This window comes from Martes martes, assembly GCF_963455335.1.
Source record: "Martes martes genome assembly, chromosome: 10".
Classification (NCBI taxonomy): domain Eukaryota; kingdom Metazoa; phylum Chordata; class Mammalia; order Carnivora; family Mustelidae; genus Martes; species Martes martes.
Genome location: NC_137898.1, coordinates 11,709,919 through 11,730,933, shown reverse-complemented (window position 1 = coordinate 11,730,933; position 21,015 = coordinate 11,709,919). Strand labels below are relative to the sequence as shown.

General features: G+C 40.3%; 1 protein-coding gene across 1 annotated transcript; it reads right to left on the bottom strand.

Annotated features, from left to right (window-relative positions):
• Window positions 1-1,174: 1,174 nt before the first annotated feature.
• LOC308351108 (olfactory receptor 5AN1-like) lies at window positions 1,175-2,113 on the bottom strand (the record flags this gene model as incomplete). Its single annotated transcript, XM_080816589.1, has 1 exon — window positions 1,175-2,113. One exon carries the CDS (start codon window positions 2,111-2,113, stop codon window positions 1,175-1,177), a length of 939 nt encoding a protein of 312 aa, XP_080672715.1.
• Between the last annotated feature and the right edge of the window lie 18,902 nt (window positions 2,114-21,015).

Sequence of the window (21,015 nt, the reverse complement as noted above, 5' to 3'; positions counted from 1 at the left end):
ACAAATAATATAGAGGACAAGGGTAGATGGAGAGGAGAAGGGAGTTGAGGGAAATTGGAAGGGGAGGTGAATCATGAGAGACTATGGACTCTGAAAAACAACCTGAGGGTTTTGGAAAGGACGCGGGAGAGGTGATGGGTGAGCCTGGTAGTGGGTATTAAGGAGGGCATGTATTGCATGGAGCACTGAGTGTAGTGCATAAACAATGAACCCTGGAACACTGAAAAAAATAAAATTAAATTAATATGTGAAAAAAAAAGAAATCCCATTGAACACTAGAAGCAAGAAACAAGTCATTAGACTCATAAAATAAATGGTACTGAAGGAAACACATCCTTCATTCCATTCCTCTGTATGCTTCAAATCACCTCTTGCTTCCTTAGATTATAGCTGGTGAAGACTGGGATGTGACCAGATTTACTAGATAGTTAAGCTGAAAAGAGGCCTCAGACAAACATTAGCCAGCTCAGACTGTTCTTCCCAGGAGACACAACCAGGGCAATTATATAGCTTTGTTTCTATTCAAAGGCACATCCCCTCTATCTTTTTATTCCCATTATGGTCAGATATACAGAACAAACCTCAATCACCCTCGTGTCTGGATTACACTGCATCAAAATATTTGGGACGCAGGTCTCTACACTCCTGGGGGCTTCTGTCAGGTATCACTCCTTTACAGTCAGGGGTCTGAGATTGAACAGGGCTCAATCTCCAAAGTAAAGGAAGTACAAGTTTTTAAAACAACATTTTACAAATACTTGCAGATTATTTTTAAGATTTTATTTATTTATTTGAGAAAGAGAGAACACAAGGAGAACAAGGGTTAGAGGGAGAGGGAGATGCAGGCTCCCTGCTCAGCAGGGCTCAATGACAGAACCCTGGAATTCTAACCTGAGCAGAAGGCAGATGCCTAACTGACTGAGCCATCCAGATGACCACATGCAGATTACTAATAAATGATGAGGCCGATCCTCATGTATGGTGAAAGTATGACCTCCAGGACTTAAAGGTATTGTGATTGTGTGGAATCAAATCAGCTGTCAGTCCATTTGGCATATTACCTGTGTCAAGTTAACCTTTCTTTACCCAAGGGCAGTATGAATTTTGTTAGAGTTCATTCCTGTGCATGTTACTGGGGTTTAAGTTTTCTGAGAGGACAAATCTGGACAGAACCTCAGCAGGACCATCTCTTCTTTTGTAACCTCTTCAAGGCATCTTTGATTTCCTTGTTCCTCAGACTGTAAATCAAGGGATTCAACATCGGAATGACGACAGTGTAAAATACCGATGCAAATCTGTCAAAACTGGAGGAACCACCAGAGCTGGAACTCAAATAGACATAGGCAGTTGAAGTATAGAAGAGGGAAACCGCTGTCAGATGAGAAGCACAAGTGTTGAAAGCCTTGGACCTGCCTTTGGCTGAAGTGATCTTCATGATGGACATAACAATATAGCCATAGGATATCATGATAATGAGGGCATTTATTATCCCAAATAACATTGCTAATATAGCAATCAACAGTTGCACAAAGAAAGTATCAGTGCAGGACAGGATTATCAGTTGGGGCATGTCACAGAAGAAGTGCTTGATGACATTAGGCCCACAAAAATGGAGCTGAAACATGGTACACAACTGGGATAGAGAAGCAGAGAGTCCAGCCAAATAGGATCCCAGCACCATCCGAATACAGAGGGTGGGTGACATGATGGATGAATAGAGAAGTGGATTGCAAATGGCACTATATCGGTCATAAGCCATGGCTGTCATGAGACAAGACTCACTCAGTCCCATGGTTGAAAAGACAAAGTACTGAACAGCACAACCCACAAAGGTGATGGTCTGCTGCTCTTGGAAAAAGTTGGAGAGCATCTTGGGAGCTATAGAGGTCACATAGCAGATATCTATGAACGACAGATTACTGAGGAAGAAGTACATGGGTGTGTGGAGGTGAGAGTCCATCCTTATTAAGATGATGAGGCACAGGTTCCAAGTCAGAGTCAAAATGTAGATCAGCAGGAATACAACAAAGAGCACTGCTAGGATTCTGGGAAAATCAGAGAATCCCAAAAGGATGAAATAGGTGATCCGTGTAATATTTCCTCCCCCAATCATTGGCTTGCTGCTTCTAAAATCAGGAAAGAGAGAAGAGAATGCACTGCTGACTCAAGTGAGATGACAGTATTACAATTCCCGTATGTGCTGTTTTTTCCCTCCGTGGAGTGTTGGGAAAGAATCAGTGTCTCACTGTCCTGATGAAAAGACCCAGCTCTTCATCTCAAATTATTACGAAGAGCGACTTTAAAAGTTCTTCAAGATAATGATGTATTATATGTTACCTAATAGAATTGAAATTAAAAATGAAAAAAAAGTGCTTCAGGTTCTCAATTATTTCATAAAGTCTCATGAAAATTAAAGAGATATGTTTGAATTTGAGAACTAAAATAATATAAATGAAGTGATTATACAGAGATCATTCATTAAAAGTTTTTTAAAACCGCTGATAACTCATTATATAATCACTGCTTTACAAGACCATAAGTAGAATCACTCTAGATTAAAACTGAGATAGCCCTTTAGGCCCACATAGCCATCTAGACAATGTTTTGAAATTTCCTCTTTTATCCTTAAGAAAAGCTATTTATCCTCTTTGCAATAATTTCACAAGCTTGTATTTGGATGCAGTTAATGTATCATCTTCTAGCTGGCCTGGAAAATTATATCATAACTTATGACTCTGATAATATTTTCTTGAGGCACAGTATATGTGCCCAATGAAGTTATGGAACAAGTCTTCTTAGGGAAGTCTTTGTACTAAGTATACCAAAGGGAAGGCAGTATAGCTCACTATTGACCCCAACATTTTTCAATATTAGGGTACTTTACTACTGAAGAAACAGCATGAGAACAAACTGAGAACATGAAAGGTTCAGAATTTGGAGTTTTGTCTGATACCCTCTCACTTTATGAGCTTCTCCCAGTAGCTTAAACACAAAAGACTGATTACTGAAAATGAAGTGATAAATTTAAGAGCCTCTAGACTATAAGATAACTAGGATAGTTACAAGAAAGTTCATGGAGATGCTCAGCACACAAGTCTGTACACAGTAATAGTTCAATAGGTGTTGGCTATTATTATCATGGATTGCTTACAGATTATCATGAATGACAACTGTACACATGGATAGGAATGTCAACAGTGCTATAGTTGTATGGGTTAATCTGAGGAAATTCCTGAGGCATCACTGGCCTTGTAGACAGTGAGGAATCATTACATTTAGGCAGATGTAGATTCAGACCTCATGTAGAAGCAAATCAAACCACCCAGGGTCATGAAGATACAAAGCACATAAACAATTTTCTATTTAGTTTATTTGAGTTTGAGCACACTTCGTTAACTGACAACCAGCATCAAACAATGATGGACTCTGATGCAGAAGAAAAGTAAATAATTTAAATTACCAAGTACCACATAGCCATATGTCATGTGTTTTATCAATACAGTAATCATGTTAGAGTTCATTAACTGATTCATAGTAGATTGCAACTATGGCCTATGCTCCATAACCACCTGTCCTTCCTTCAGATGAAAGAGTAAATCAATGAGGACAGCTAAGAAATTTTTGAAAATATATTAGTAATTAAAAAGACATGAACTTCAAATATTAAAAAGTATATGAACCAAGAGAGGCTGTGGACGCTGAGAAACACACGGAGGTTTTAGAGGGGAAGGGGGTGGAGGGAATGGGTGACCCTGTTGGTGGGTATTAAGGAGGGCACAAATTGCGTGGAGCACTGGGTATTGTACATAAAAAATGAATCTAGAAACACTGCACCAAAACTAATGATGTATTTTATGGTGACTAACATAACACAATAAAAAAAGAAACAATATTACATGTGCATTCACATAATTAAGAAATTGAAAAGTATAAAAAAATTAAAAAGTAGTGTAAACACTGATTATTTATTATTCTTGAATTCTTGAAATGCATTTATATAATCTTGGTATGTAGAAAAGATGTCTGAAATCTAACACCAAAAACAGAAATTATAAGAGAAGTATATAACAATTTAAAACTTGGTGATGTGACAAAAACCTGCTGAAGTAATATACTTTTGAAATACAATTGATAAGTAAAAAATAGTCACAATGTATAAAAAAGACAATGTAGTAATGCCTTTAATATAAAGGCATAAATCAGGGGAAGGGGCACTCATCTTTACTACTGATGAGGGTACAAAATGATTCCACCTTCCAGAAAGAAATTTTTTTTTTTTTTGCTTTATAAAATATCTATTTCTCAAGGGAGGAGTCAAGATGGCGGAGAAGTAGCAGGCTGAGACGACATCGGGTAGCAGGAGATCAGCTAGATAGCTTATCTAACCATTGTGAACACCTATAAATCCAACGGGAAATCGAAGAGAAGAAGAGCAACAATCCCAGAAACAGAAAATCGATCACTTTCTGAAAGGTAGGACCTGCGGAGAAGTGAATCCAAAGCGACGGGAAGATAGACCCCGGGGGGAGGGGCCGGCACCCGGCAAGCGGCGGAGCGACGGAGCACAAAATCGGGACTTTTAAAAGTCGGCTCCACTGGGAGACATCGCTCCAGAGGCTAAACTGGGGGGAAACCCAGGCGGGGTCAGCATAACCCCAGGACCCGCGGGGTCACAGAAGGACTGGGGGTGTCTGAGTGCCGCAGAGCTCGCAGGTATTAGAGCGGGGAAGCCGGCTATAGCGACAAAGCCGAGGAGTGAGCTCTAAGCCCGGGGTTACCTTGTGCCGGTCGCAGGCTGGGTGGGCTCGGAGCGCGGCCGGAGGCCACGGAGACAAAAGCGACCCGGCGCTTTTCTCCAGCTCCAACAATTGACTGCTTTCCTCGAGGCGCGACCGCAAGCCAGGGAGGCGGGGCTATTGGGCGCTTTGCTCTGAGAGCGCACTGAGGAGCGGAACCCCAAGCTCTCGGCTCCTCTGGGCCGAGAGATTGGGAGGCCGCCATCTTCATTCCCGTCCTCCGGAACTCTACGGAAAGCGCTCAGGGAACAAAAGCTCCCGAAAGCGAACCCGAGCAGATTCCTTAGCCCGGCCCCTGGCAAGGGCGGTGCAATTCCGCCTGCGGCAAAGACACTTGAGAATCACTACAACAGGCCCCTCCCCCAGAAGATCAACAAGAAACCATCCAAAACCAACTTCAGTCACCAAGAACAGCGGAATTCCACAGCAGGAGAAAGCAAATCCTACCTGGACAAAATGACAAGGCGGAAAAACTCACCTCAAAAAAAAGAACAAGAGGCCGTACCGAAGGCTGGAGACCTAATCAATACAGACATAGGTAGCATGACAGATCTAGAGTTCAGAATGACAATTCTCAAGGTTCTAGCCGGGCTCGAAAAAGGCATAGAAGATATTAGAGAAACCCTCTCCAGAGAGATAAAAGCCCTTTCTGGAGAAATAAAAGAACTAAAATCTAACCAAGTTGAAATCAAAAAAGCTATTCATGAGGTGCAATCAAAAATGGAAGCTCTCACTGCCAGGATAAATGAGGCAGAAGAAAGAATTAGTGACATAGAAGACCAAATGACAGAGAATAAAGAAGCTGAGCAAAAGAGAGACAAACAACTACTGGAACACGAGGAGAGGATTCGAGAGATAAGTGACACCATAAGACGACACAACATTAGAATAATTGGGATTCCAGAAGAAGAAGAAAGAGAGAGGGGAGCAGAAGGTATATTGGAGACAATTATTGGAGAGAATTTCCCTAATATGGCAAAGGGAACAAACATCAAAATCCAGGAGATGCTAAGAACGCCCCTCAAAATCAATAAAAATAGGTCACACCTCGTCACCTGATAGTAAAATTTACAAGTCTTAGCGACAAAGAGAAAATCCTGAAAGCAGCCCGGGAAAAGAAGTCTGTAACATACAAGGGTAAAAACATTAGATTGGCAGCGGACCTATCCACAGAGACCTGGCAGGCCAGAAAGAACTGGCATGATATATTCAGAGCACTAAACGAGAAAAACATGCAGCCAAGAATACTATATCCGGCTAGGCTATCATTGAAAATAGAAGGAGAGATAAAGAGCTTCCAGGACAAACAAAAGCTGAAAGAATTTGCAAACACCAAACCAGCTCTACAGGAAATATTGAAAGGGGTCCTCTAAGCAAAGAGAGACCCTAAAAGTAGTAGATCAGAAAGAAACAGAAACAATATACAGTAACAATCATCTTACAGGCAATACAATGGCACTAAATTCATATCTCTCAATAGTTACCCTGAATGTTAATGGGCTAAATGCCCCAATCAAAAGACACAGGGTATCCGAATGGATAAAAAAACAAAACCCATCCATATGCTGCCTACAAGAAACTCATTTTAGACCCGAAGACACCTCCAGATTTAAAGTGAGGGGGTGGAAAACAATGTACCATGCTAATGGACATCAGAAGAAAGCTGGGGTGGCAATCCTTATATCAGATCAATTAGATTTTAAGCCAAAGACTATAATAAGAGATGAGGAAGGACACTATATCATACTCAAAGGGTCTGTCCAACAAGAAGATCTAACAATCTTAAATATCTATGCCCCTAACATGGGAGCAGCCAACTATATAAACCAATTAATAACAAAATCAAAGAAATACATCGACAGTAATACAATAATAGCAGGGGACTTTAACACTCCCCTCACTGAAATGGACAGATCATCTAAGCAAAAGATCAACAAGGAAATAAAGGCCTTAAATGACACACTGGACCAGATGGACATCACAGATATCTTCAGAACATTCCATCCCAAAGCAACAGAATATACATTCTTCTCTAGTGCACATGGAACATTCTCCAGAATAGACCACATCCTGGGTCATAAATCAGGTCTCAATCGGTACCAAAAGATCGAGATCATTCCCTGCATATTTTCAGACCACAATGCTCTGAAGCTCGAACTCAATCACAAGAGGAAATTTGGAAAGAACGCAAATACATGGAGACTAAACAGCATCCTTCTAAAAAATGAATGGGTCAACCAGGAAATTAAAGAAGAATTGAAAAAATTCATGGAAACAAATGATAATGAAAACACAACAGTTCAAAATCTGTGGGACACAACAAAGGCAGTCCTGAGAGGAAAATATATAGCAGTGCAAGCCTTTCTCAAGAAACAAGAAAGGTCTCAAATACACAACCTAACCCTACACCTAAAGGAGCTGGAGAGAGAACAACAAAGAAAGCCTAAACCCAGCAGGAGAAGAGAAATCATAAAGATCAGAGCAGAAATCAATGAAATAGAAACTAAAAAAACAATAGAACAAATCAACAAAACTAGGAGCTGGTTCTTTGAAAGAATTAATAAGATTGATAAGCCCCTGGCCAGACTTATCAAAAAGAAAAGAGAAAGGACGCAAATAAATAAAATCATGAATGAAAGAGGAGAGATCACAACCAACACCAAAGAAATACAAACAATTATAAGAACATACTACGAGCAACTCTATGGCAACAAATTTGACAACCTGGAAGAAATGGATACATTTCTAGAGATGTATAAACTACCACAACTGAACCAGGAAGAAATAGATAACCTGAACAGACCCATAACCAGTAAGGAGATTGAAACAGTCATCAAAAATCTCCAAACAAACAAAAGTCCAGGACCAGACGGCTTCCCAGGGGAATTCTACCAAACATTTAAAGAAGAATTAATTCCTATTCTCCTGAAACTGTTCCAAAAAATAGAAATGGAAGGAAAACTTCCAAACTCATTCTATGAGGCCAGCATCACCTTGATCCCAAAACCAGACAAGGATCCCACCAAAAAAGAGAATTACAGACCAATATCCTTGATGAACACAGATGCGAAAATTCTCACCAAAATACTGGCCAATAGGATCCAACAGTACATTAAAAGGATTATTCACCACGACCAAGTGGGATTTATTCCAGGGCTGCAAGGTTGGTTCAACATCCGCAAATCCATCAATGTGATACAATACATTAATAAAAGAAAGAGTAAGAACCATATGATACTCTCAATAGATGCTGAAAAAGCGTTTGACAAAGTGCAGCATCCCTTCCTGATTAAAACTCTTCAAAGTGTAGGGATAGAAGGCACATACCTCAACATTATCAAAGCCATCTATGAAAAACCCACCGCAAATATCATTCTCAATGGAGAAAAACTGAAAGCTTTTCCGCTAAGGTCAGGAACACGGCAGGGATGTCCGTTATCACCACTGCTGTTCAATATAGTACTAGAAGTCCTAGCCTCAGCAATCAGACAACAAAAAGAAATTAAAGGCATCCAAATCGGCAAAGAAGAAGTCAAACTATCACTCTTTGCAGATGATATGATACTATATGTGGAAAACCCAAAAGGCTCCACTCCAAAACTGCTAGAACTTATACAGGAATTCAGTAAAGTGTCAGGATATAAAGTCAATGCACAGAAATCAGTCGCATTTCTTTACACTAACAACAAGACAGAAGAAAGAGAAATTGAGGAGTCAGTCCCATTTACAATCGTACCCAAAACCATAAGATACCTAGGAATAAATCTAACCAAAGAGGCAAAGAATCTATACTCAGAAAACTATAAAGTACTCATGAAAGAAATTGATGAAGACACAAAGAAATGGAAAAATATTCCATGCTCATGGATTGGAAGAACAAATATTGTGAAAATGTCTATTTTACCTAAAGCAATCTACACATTTAATGCAATCCCTATCAAAATCCCATCCATTTTTTTTAAAGAAATAGAACAAATAATCCTAAAATTTATATGGAACCAGAAAAGACCTCGAATAGCCAAAGGAATATTGAAAAAGAAAGCCAAAGTCGGTGGTATCACAATTCCAGACTTCAAGCTCTATTACAAAGCTGTCATCATCAAGACAGTATGGTACTGGCACAAAAACAGACATATAGACCAATGGAACAGAATAGAGAGCCCAGAAATAGACCCTCAACTCTATGGTCAACTAATCTTCGACAAAGCAAGAAAGAATATCCAATGGAAAAAAGACAGCCTCTTCAACAAATGGTGCTGGGAAAATTGGACAGCCACATGCAGAAAAATGAAATTGGACTATTTCCTTACACCACACACGAAAATAGACTCAAAGTGGATGAAGGACCTCAATGTGTGAAAGGAATCTATCAAAATCCTTGAGGACAATGCAGGCAGCAACCTCTTTGACCTCCACCACAGCAACTTCTTCCTAGGAACATCGCCAAAGGCAACAGAAGCAAGGGCAAAAATGAACTATTGGGATTTCATCAAGATCAAAAGCTTTTGCACAGCAAAGGAAACAGTTAACAAAACCAAAAGACAACTGACAGAATGGGAGAAGATATTTGCAAACGACATATCAGATAAAGGGCTCGTATCCAAAATCTATAAAGAGCTTATCAAACTCAATACCCAAAGAACAAATAATCCAGTCAAGAAATGGGCAGAGGACATGAACAGACATTTCTGCAAGGAAGACATCCAGATGGCCAACAGACACATGAAAAAATGCTCCACATCACTCGGCATCAGGGAAATACAAATCAAAACCACAATGAGATACCACCTCACACCAGTCAGAATGGCTAAAATTAACAAGTCAAGAAATGACAGATGCTGGCGAGGATGCGGAGAGAGGGGAACCCTCCTACACTGTTGGTGGGAATGCAAGCTGGTGCAACCACTCTGGAAAACAGTGTGGAGGTTCCTCAAAAAACTGAAAATAGAGCTACCCTACGACCCAGCAATTGCACTCCTGGGTATATATCCTAAAGATACAAACGTGGTGCTCCGAAGGGGCACGTGCACCCGAATGTTTACAGCAGCAATGTCCACAATAGCCAAACTGTGGAAAGCGCCTAGATGTCCATCAACAGATGAATGGATAAAGAAGATGTGGTATATATACACAATGGAATACTATGCAGCCATCAAAAGACATGAAATCTTGCCATTTGCGACGACGTGGATGGAACTAGAGGGTATCATGCTTAGCGAAATAAGTCAATCGGAGAAATATAACTATCATATGATCTCTTTGATATGAGGAAGTGGAGATGCAAGGTGGGGGGGGTTGGGGGGAGGTAGGAAAAGAAAAAATGAAAAGATGGGATTGGGAGGGAGACAAACCATAAAAGACTCAATCTCAAGAAACAGACTGAGGGTTGCGGGGGGGAAGGGGGATGGGAGAGGGTGGTGGGGAAATGGACATTGGGGAGGGTATGTGCTATGATGAGTGCTGTGAAATGTGTAAACCAGACGATTCACAGACCTGTACCCCTGGGGATAAAAATACATTATATGTTTATTAAAATAAAAAAAATTTAAAAAAAAAAAAATAAAATATCTATTTCTCTTAGTATCTCTCTGTCTCTTTCTCTCTCACACACATAGAAACACAGAAAACAATTAAAAATGCCTTAAGTAATGAATGGTATGATTCTGGTTTCCTTCTTTAAACCTCTCTGTGTTTGATCAATTTTCAACAACCCCTATATTTACATGAAAAAAGCTATTAAGATATATAAATCCTTAAAAGTAAGCACAGAGTAAGACAGAACAGGAGAGGGGAAGGGGAAATGAAAGGGAGAGAGAATCACAGAGAAAACAGACTTTCAGAATTTCCTGGCTTTTACCTAATGGCTGTGTTACCCTTAGCAAGTTATAAACCCCCCGTGCCTCAGTTGCCTCATCTATAAACAGCGCTAAGAGTACTTACCACCTCAGAGGGTTGCTGCAAGACTGATTGACATAAAGGGCTTAAAACAGTAAGGGCTCAATAAATGTTGGCAACTATCATCCCCATTATCATTCCTCTCTGTGAAGGAAAAATACAGCAAAGTAATACTGAAATATCAAGAAGCTCTTCACGTAAATTATTTTCTAAATCAGATGGTCTCTACGCCGAGACTCAAGATTATTGTTAGTCAGTGACTATATTTATTTCTGTCTGGTGTAACTCTGTCATCTCTCAGTCAGCTGGAGTGTAAACTGCTGATGCCGCTTTTCATGGACCACCACCACCAGGCACTCTGAGCTGATGAAGCTCTATACAGCGCACGGTCTAGTGGACATGTTTCACTATTACCGATAAGCACCTTGTATACGAGTGTTTGTGTTACTGAACAAATACATGGTGAACAAATGGTGCTTTCACTCACTTTTTGAGGCAAAACTAAAATTATCTTATTTCATTTCAATTATGTTTTCTGAACTTGGAAGACTTTCTGTTGACTCCTAAAGTGTGGCCAATATAACTTCTCCACAATTTTATCCAAGATGAGTTGCAGTCACTGAAAATATTTTGAAAACACAAACTCTCATGCACAACATACCCCAATACACCAATATAATCAATCAACTTCGTGAAAAGAAGTCAGGCTTCTAATCAATCACTTACAGTAAAGCTCTTCACTTTTTTTTAAATTTAATTTTATTTTTTCAGTGTTCCAAAATTCATTGTTTATGTACCACACCCACTGCTTCACGCAATACATGCCTTTCTTAATACCCACCACCAGGTTGAACCATTCCCCCCAACTCCCTCCTTCTAAAACCCTCAGTTTGTTTCTCAGAGTGCACAGTCTCTCATGGTTCATCTCCCCCTCCAATTTCCCCCAATTCATTTTTCCTTTCATCCTCCTAATGTCCTCCATGTTATTCCTTATGTTCCACAAGTAAGTGAAACCATATGATAATTGACTTTCTCTGATTGACTTATTTCCCTCAGCATAATCTTCTCTAGTCTTGTCCATGTTGATACAAGAGTTGGGTGTTCATCCTTTCTGATGGCTGAGTAATATTCCATTGTATATATGGACCACATCTTCTTTATCCATTCATCTCTTGAAGGGCATCTCAGCTGTTTCCGCAGTTGGGCAATTGTGGACATTGCTGCTATGTACAGGGTATTGGGGTACATATGGCCCTTCTTTTCATTACCTCTGTATCTTTGGGATAAATACCCAGTAGTGCAATTTCAGGGTAGCTCTCCTTTTAATTTTTTGAGAAATCTGCACACAGTTTTCCAAAGTGGCTGCACCAACTTGCATTCCCACCAACAGTGTAAGAGGGTTCCCCTTTCTCCACATCCTCTCTAATATTTATTGTTTCCTGCCTTGTTAATCTTTGCCATTCTAACTCGTGTAAGCTGAGATCTCAATGTGATTTTGATTTGAATTTCCCAATGGCTAATGATGATGAACATTTTTTCATGTGTCTGCTAGCCATCTGTATGCCATCTTTGGAGAAGTGTCTGTTCATGTTTTCTGCCCATTTTTTAAAAAACACTTGGAAGCTAAAGACCATCCTGCTCAAGAATGTCTGGATCAACCAGGAAATCAAAGAAGAACTTAAACAATTCATTGAAAACAATCACAGAAACCAATGAGAATGAAGACACATTGGTCCAAAAACTGTGGGATACAGCAAAGGCGGTCCTAAGAGGGAAATACCTAGCCATCCAAGCCTTCCTCAAAAAAAATTGAAAAATCTCAAATACAACAACTCTCTTTACACCTTAAGGAACTGGAAAATAAATAACAAATCAAGCCAACCCCATGAACGAGAAGGGAAAAAATTAAGATTAGACGAGAAATCAATGAGTTAGAAACTAGAGATGCAGTATAACATGTCAGTGAAACTAGAAGCTGGTTCTTTGAAAGAATTAATAAGATCGATAAACCATTGGCCAAACTAATCCAAAAGGAAAGAGAGAGGACCCAAATTAATAAAATTATGAATGAAAGCAGAGAGATCATGACTAACGCCAGGAAATAGAAACAATCATCAGAAATTATGATCAAGTTATATGCCAATAAATTATGTAACCTAGAAGAAATGGATGCATTCCTGGAAATCTATAAACTTCCAAGTCTGAAACAGGAAGAAATTGACAACGTGAATAGACCAATATCTAGTAATGAGATTGAAGCAGTGATCAAAAAATTCCCAAAGCGAGGGGGGAGACAAGGTGGTGGGGAATTAGGAGGAGGCGCCGTTTCAACCTGTACCCTAAAGTGAGCTGATTACCTACCAAAGAACTCTGATCACCCATAAAATCAGCGTGAGATCAGAATTATACATGTATGGATCTCTACAGGGGCAGAAGATGCCAGTGGGCAGGTAAAGCAGAGCCAGAACGTTGACTGATATCAGAAGAGAAACAAAAGGGGGAGGGAGCCACCAGAGGCGACCGATTGGAAAGTAATACCCCAGTACAAGAGTGCCCTGTGTCTGGGGACCAGCATTAACTTGGAGTCTGGTTGAAAGCACTCAAAAAGAGCAAAGGATCATGGGGAGATATTGTGGGAATCAGGGCAGTAGGGACAGGGGCTTAAGCCCCCAGACCCAGGACAGCCACCCCTGGCACTGAACTAGAGAGAGTGCAGTGGAGAAACCAGGCCTTGGTCCCTGAGCCGCCAGCACGCCTGAGAATGCTTGAGGTCGGCTCCCGTGAGGGGCAGGGAGCCTCACCAGATGGCAGAACGCCACGCCCTGCTATCAGAGCCTGAGACACACGAGCCCCACACCCTCCCCTGGAAGAGGTGCAAGAAGACTGGTACTCTCAGACCCGGAAAGACCAGACACTCCCAGCCCGGGCCAGCGGGAAAGTCTCAGTGTGCGGATCACTGCTTGGAACCTCTCTGGCAGTCTGGAGCTGCCCAGACAGCCGCAGCTGCCATGGTTTTGCGTACAAGCAGGAGATCCTGCGTCCCCGGGGACCACAACTCGGAACCTGTTCTGCCAGCAGCCGAGGGGCTGCAGCACCCACAGGAGAGCAGACTGAGGCTTCTCTCTGAGAGGGAGGTTGGGGTGCAGTTTTCTTTCCTCTAAACCTCCAAAAACCATCAAAAGCTGTCAAGGCAAGAGAAAACAAATGAACAAACATAAAAATTTCCAGAGAACAAAAGCCTGAAAAACCGGTTTCCTCAGAGCCCACCCTCTTGAGGGGGGCAGGAGGACTTAACTCAGGGAACATCATTGACTGAAAACCCAAGTGGCAGGCCCCTCCCCCAGAAAACCAACCAGGAAAAAATAAAAGAAAAAAAAAGACTACAAGAGAACAACCACCACTACTTCATAGATACAACTTTTATTTTTAACTTGTTCCCACTACTCTGGTGCATTTTTTTCTATATAGATAATTTTTTAACCTATTTACCATCACAGTGAGATGTCCAGTACATCAAATTCCATAATAACCTTTTAACCTGAACTTTTTGATACATATACCTGTGTTTTTCTTTTGCTTTTCTATTTTTTTAATTTTTTTTAAATTTTAGTTTAGTTTAGTCTAGTTTATTCTTTTTTTATTTTTATTTTCAATATTCATATAGAGTTAAACTTCAAGGTAATCCCCTTTCCCCAATCAATGCTACCCGTAAATCAATTTTTAATCCCCCTTTATCTTAGGAAAGTTGAGTCCTTTAACAAAGATATCAAGATACATCCAGGAAGAACCAAAATAACCTTCCTCGCCCACACTGAGAATTTATAACCACTCTCCCACCTTTTTCTTCCACCAGTGTTTCTGGGTATTTGTGTTTTTCCTGATAGTATATAAATCTTATACTTGGGGTTCTTTTTGATGAGGTTCTTCCTTTTTTTGCTTTTATATACATATGTACATATTTTTTTTTCTCGGCATATACTTTTATCAGTCTTTTTGTTTCTCTGTTTTTGTTTGTATACCTCATAAATCTTACCTTGGGGCCCATTTGGGCTGAGCCTTCTCTTTTATCTTCCCTTTTTTCCCTCTCTCTCTTTCTCTTTTTCTTTTCTTTTTTCTCTCATTTGAGTGGGGAATCCTGATTGCTCAGAAGTGTTCCAGGGTGCACCTTGACTGCACCACGGTTGATAAATCCAGCTACATCCTTTCAGCCACCTCTCACCAAAATGACTAGGAGGAGGAATGCCCAACAGGAAGAAAAATACAGAGGATGGGCCTTCTGCAACAGTGTTAACGGCTATCGACATAGACAATATGTCGGAAAGGGAATTCAAGCTAACAATTATCCAGGCAATAGCTAGGTTGGAAAAGCCATGGATGACCTAACGGAATTAGGGCAGAACTGAGAGCCACAAGGGATGATGTTCACAATGTTAGGACAGAACTGAAAGCCACGAGGGATGATGTTCAAATTGCTCTCAATGAGTTCCAATCTAATATAAAGTCTCTAAAAGCTAGGGAAACTGGGACAGAAGATAGAATTAGTGATCTGGAGGATAAACAGATAGAGAGAAAGAATCAGGAGGAAGCCTGGAACAAACAGATTAGAAGCCATGAAAACAGAATCAGGGAAATAAATAATGCCATGAAACGTCCCAACGTCAGAATTATTGGAATCCCTGAAGGAGAGGAGAAAGAAAGAAGTCTAGAAGATATAGTGGAACAAGTTTTCCATGAAAATTTTCCCAATATCACGAGTGGAACCAGCATTCATGTACTAGAGGCAGAACGGTTTTCCACCAAGATTATAGATTCTTGAAAGTCCTCAAGACACCTGATAGTAAGAATGAAGAATTATAATTGTAGGCAGACCCTCTTGAAAGCAGCTAGGACAAAGAAGCTCCTTACATAGAGAGGAAAGCCCATCAGAATAACCTCAGACCTGTCCACAGAGACCTAGGAAGCCAGAAAGGGCTGGCAAGATATATTCAGGGCACTAAATGAGAAGAACATGCAGCCAGGAATTCTTTATCCAGCAAGACTGACATTCAAAATGGATGGAGAGATAAAGAGTTTCCAAGACCGGCAAGGCTTAAAAGACTATGCAATCACCAAGCCAACATTGCAGGAAATATTAAGAGGGGTTCTATAAAAGAGGAAAAATCCTAAGAATAGCGTTGAACAGAAATATAGAGACAATAGACAGAAAGAAAGACATCAAAGGTAACACAATGTCAATAAAAACGTATCTCTCAATAATCACGCTCAATGTGAATGGCCTAAATGTACCCATAAAACAACACAGGGCTGCAGATTGGATAAAATGACAGGACCCATCCATATGTTGTCTACAAGAGACCCATTTTGAACCTAAAGATACACCCAGACTAAAAGTGAAGGGATGGAGAAGCATCTTTCATGCCAATGGGCCTCAAAAGAAGGCTGGGGTAGCGATTCTCATATCAGATAAATTAGATTTTAAACTAAAGACTGTAGTCAGAGATACAGAAGGACACTACATCATTCTTAAAGGGAATATCCACCAAGATGATCTAACAATTGTAAATATCTATGCCCCCAATATGGGAGCAGCCAATTACATAAGAAAACTATTAATCAAGGTAAAGAGTCACATTGATATGAATACGTTAATAGTAGGAGATCTTAATACACCTCTCTCAGAAATAGAGAGATCATCGAAGCAGAAAATCCATAAAGAAAGAAGAGCATTGAATGACACATTGGACCAGATGGACCTCATAGATATATACAGAACATTCCACCCTAAAACAACAGAATACTCATTCTTCTCAAGTGAACATGGAACCTTCTCCAGAATAGACCACATACTGGGTCACAAATCAGGACTCAACCGATACCAAAAGACTGAGATAATTCCCTGCATATTCTCAGATCACAATGCTTTGAAACTGGAGCTCAATCACAAGGAAAAGTTCAGAAGCAACTCAAACACCTGGAAGCTAAAGACCACCTTGCTTAAGAATGCTTGGATCAACCAGGAGATCAAAGAAGAACTTAAACAATTCATGGAAACCAATGAGAATGAAGACACATTGGTCCAAAATCTATGAGATACAGCAAAGGTGGTCCTAAGGGGGAAATACATAGCCATCCAAGTCTCCCTCAAAAAAATTGAAAAATCCAGAATACACCAGCTGTCTCTACACCTTAAAGAACTGGAGAATCAACAACAAATCAAACCAACTCCACACGTAAGAAGGGAAATAATCAAGATTAGAGCAGAAATCAATGAGGTAGAAACCAGAGATACAGTAGAACGTATCAATGAAACTAGAAGCTGGTTTTTTGAAAGAATCAATAAGATCGATAAACCATTGGCCACACTAATCCAAAAGAAAAGACAGAAAGCCCAAATTAATAAAATTATGAGTGAAAAGGGAGAGATCACAACTAACACCAAGGAAATAGAAACAATCATCAGAAGTTATTATCAACAGTCATATGCCAATAAGCTAAGCAACCTAGATGAAATGGATGCATTCCTGGAAAACTATAAACTCCCAAAATTGAATCAGGAAGAAATTGACAACCTGAATAGACCGATATCTAGTAACGAGATTGAAGCAGTGATCAAAAACCTCCCAAAAAACAAGAGCCCAGGACCCGACGGATTCCCTGGGGAATTCTATCAAACTTTCAAAGAAGAAATAACACCTATTCTCCTGAAGCTGTTTCAAAAAATTGAAGCAGAAGGAAAACTTCCAGATTCTTTTTAGGAAGCCAGCATTGCCCTGATCCCCAAACCAGGCAAAGACCCTACAAAAAAGGAGAATTTCAAACCAATATCACTGATGAATATGGATGCTAAGATTCTCAGCAAGATCCTAGCAAACAGGATCCAACAGCACATTAAAAAGATTATTCACCATGACCAGCTGGGATTCATCCCTGGGTTACAAGGATGGTTCAACATTCGCAAATCAATCAATGTGATAGAACAAATCAATAAGAGAAGAGAGAAGAACCACATGATCCTCTCAATTGATGCAGAAAAAGCTTTTGACAAAATCCAGCATCCATTCCTGATTAAAACGCTTCAAAGTATAGGGCTAGAGGGAACATTCCTGAACTTCATCAAATCTATCTATGAAAGACCCACAGCAAATATCATCCTCAATGGGAAAAAGCTTGCAGCCTTCCTGTTGAGATCAGGAACACGACAAGGATGCCCACTCTCACCACTCTTGTTCAACATTGTATTAGAAGTCCTAGCAACAGCAATCAGACAACAAAGAGAAATAAAAGGTATCCAAATTGGCAATGAAGAACTCAAACTCTCTCTTCACAGATGACATGACTCTTTATATGGAAAACCCAAAAGAATCCACCCCCAAACTACTAGAACTCATACAGCAATTCAGTAACGAGGCAGGATACAATGTCAATATCCAGAAATCAGTGGCTTTCTTATACACTAACAATGAAAATACACAACGGGAAATTAGGAATCGATTCCATTTACTATAGCACCAAGAACCATAAGATACCTGGGAATAAACCTAACCAAAGAGGTAAAGGATCTGTACTCGAGGAACTACAGAACACTCCTAAAAGAAATTGAAGAAGACACAAAAAGATGGAAGACCATTCCATGCTCTGGATTGGAAGAATAAACATTGTCAAAATGTCTATACTGCCCAGAGCAATCTATACTTTTAATGCCATTCCAATCAGAATTTCACTGGTATTTTTCAAAGAGCTGGAGCAAATAATCCTAAAATTTGTATGGAATCAGAAGAGATCCCGAATTGCTAGGGAAATGTTGAAAAGCAAAAATAAAACTGGGGGCATCACGATTCCTGATTTCAAGCTTTACTACAAAGCTGTGATCACCAAGACAGCATGGTACTGGCATAAAAACAGACACATGGACCAGTGGAACAGAGTAGAGAGCCCAGATATGGACCCTCAACTCTATGGTCAAATAATCTTTGACAAAACAGGAAAAGATATCCAGTGGGAAAAAGACAGTCTCTTCAATAAATGGTGCTGGGAAAACTGGACAGCTATAGGAGAAGAATGAAACTCTAACATTCTCTTACACCGTACACAAAAATAAACTCGAAATGGATGAAAGACCTCAACATGAGACAGGAATCCATCAGAATCCTTGAGGAGAACATAGGCAGTAACCTCTTTGATATCAGCCACAGCAACTTCTTTCAAGATATGTCTCCAAAGGCGGAGGAAACAAAAGCGAAAATGAACTTTTGGGACTTCATCAAGATCAAAAGCTTCTGCACAGCGAAGGAAACAGTCAACAAAACACAGAGGCAACCCACGGAATGGGAGAAGATATTTGCAAATGACAGTACAGACAAAAGGTTGATATCCAGGATCTATAAGGAACTCCTCAAACTCAACACACACAAAACAGATAATCATATCAAAAAATGGGCAGAAGATATGAACAGACACTTCTCCAATGAAGACATACAAATGGCTACCAGACACATGAAAAAATGTTCATCGTCACTAGCCATCAGGGAGATTCAAATTAAAACCACATTGAGATACCACCATACACCAGTTAGAATAGCCAAAATTAGCAAGACAGGAAACAACACGTGTTGGAGACGATGTGGAGAAAGGGGAATCGTCTTGCACTGTTGGTGGGAATGCAAGTTGGTGCAGCCACTTTGGAGAACAGTGTGGAGATTCCTCAAGAAATTAAAAATAGAGCTTCCCTGTGACCCTGCAATTGCACCAATGTGTATTTACCCCAACGATACTGATGCAGTGAAAAGAAGGGCCACCTGTACCCCAATGTTTATAGCAGCAATGGCCACTGTCACCAAACTGTGGAAAGAACCAAGATGTCCTTCAACGGATGAATGGGTAAGGAATATGTGATATATATACACTATGGAGTATTATGCCTCCATCAGAAAGGACGAATACCCAACTTTTGTAGCAACATGGACGGGACTGGAAGAGATTATGCTGAGTGAAATAAGTCAAGCAGAGAGAGTCGATTATCATATGGTTTCACTTATTTGTGGAACATAACAAATAACATGGAGGACATGGGGAGATGGAGAGGAGAAGGGAGTTGAGGGAAATTGGAAGGGGAGATGAACCATGAGAGACTATGGACTCTGAAAAACAACCTGAGGGTTTTGAAGGGGCGGGGGGGTGGGAGGTTGGGGGAACCAGATGGAGGGTATTATGGAGGTCACATATTGCATGGAGCACTGCGTGTGGTGCAAAAACAATGAATACTGTTACACTGAAAATAAAAAAAATAAAAAACAAATAAAAATTAAAAAAATTCCCAAAGGGGCACCTGGGTGGCTCTGTGGGTTAAGCCTCTGTCTTCAGCTCAGGCTGTGATCTCAGGGTCCTGGGATTGAGCCCCGTATCGGGCTCTCTGCTCGGGGGGAGCCAGCATCCCTGCACCCCGCTTGCCTCTCTGCTTACTCGTGATCTATGACTGTCAAGTAAATAAACAAAATCTTTAAAAAAACCAAACTCCCAAAAAACAAGAGTCCAGGACCTGACAGATTCACTGAGGAATTCTACCAAACATTCAATGAAGAAATAATACCTATTCTCCTGAAGCTGTTTCCAAACATAGAAACAGAAGGAAAACATCCAGACTCTATGAAGCCAGGACTACCTTGATCATCAAACCAGGCAAAGACCCCATCAAAAAGGAGAGTTTCAGACAGATATCCCTGATGAATATGGATGCCAAGATTCTGAACAAGATCCTAGCTAATAAGATCCAACAGTACATTAAAAAGATTAGCTCTTCACTTTCTCGTCACATTCTGGTGACAGAGGCAGCCAGAGGTAAAGGTATTTCATGTGACTCAGCATTCCCCAAAAGATAAGGAATTGTGGATTGTTCTACTCATTCGTAACAAAATGTATCTTCTTGAACTTTGGTAAGCTATAGGAAAAGGGGGGGAAATTTACTTTTTGTTTATGTTTTTGCATGTGTCCACCATTTCCCAAGACAAGTTAAAGAAACGGTGACTGGTGTAAATATTAATTGGAGGGGAATGGAACCAGTGTTCGTGTCCTAGAGGCAGAAAGGTATACCCCCAAGATCATAGAATGTAGAAAGACATCAAGAAACCTGGTTGTGAAAATGATGAATCATAATTTTAGACAAGAGCTCTTGAAAGCAGCTATGGGGAAGAGATTCCTTACATACAGAGGAAGTTCCATCAGAATAATGTCAGATCTGTCCACAGAAACCTGGCAAGTCAGAAAGGGCTGACAAGATGTATTCAGGGCACTAAATGAGAAGAACATGCAGCCAAGAATACTTTTTGCA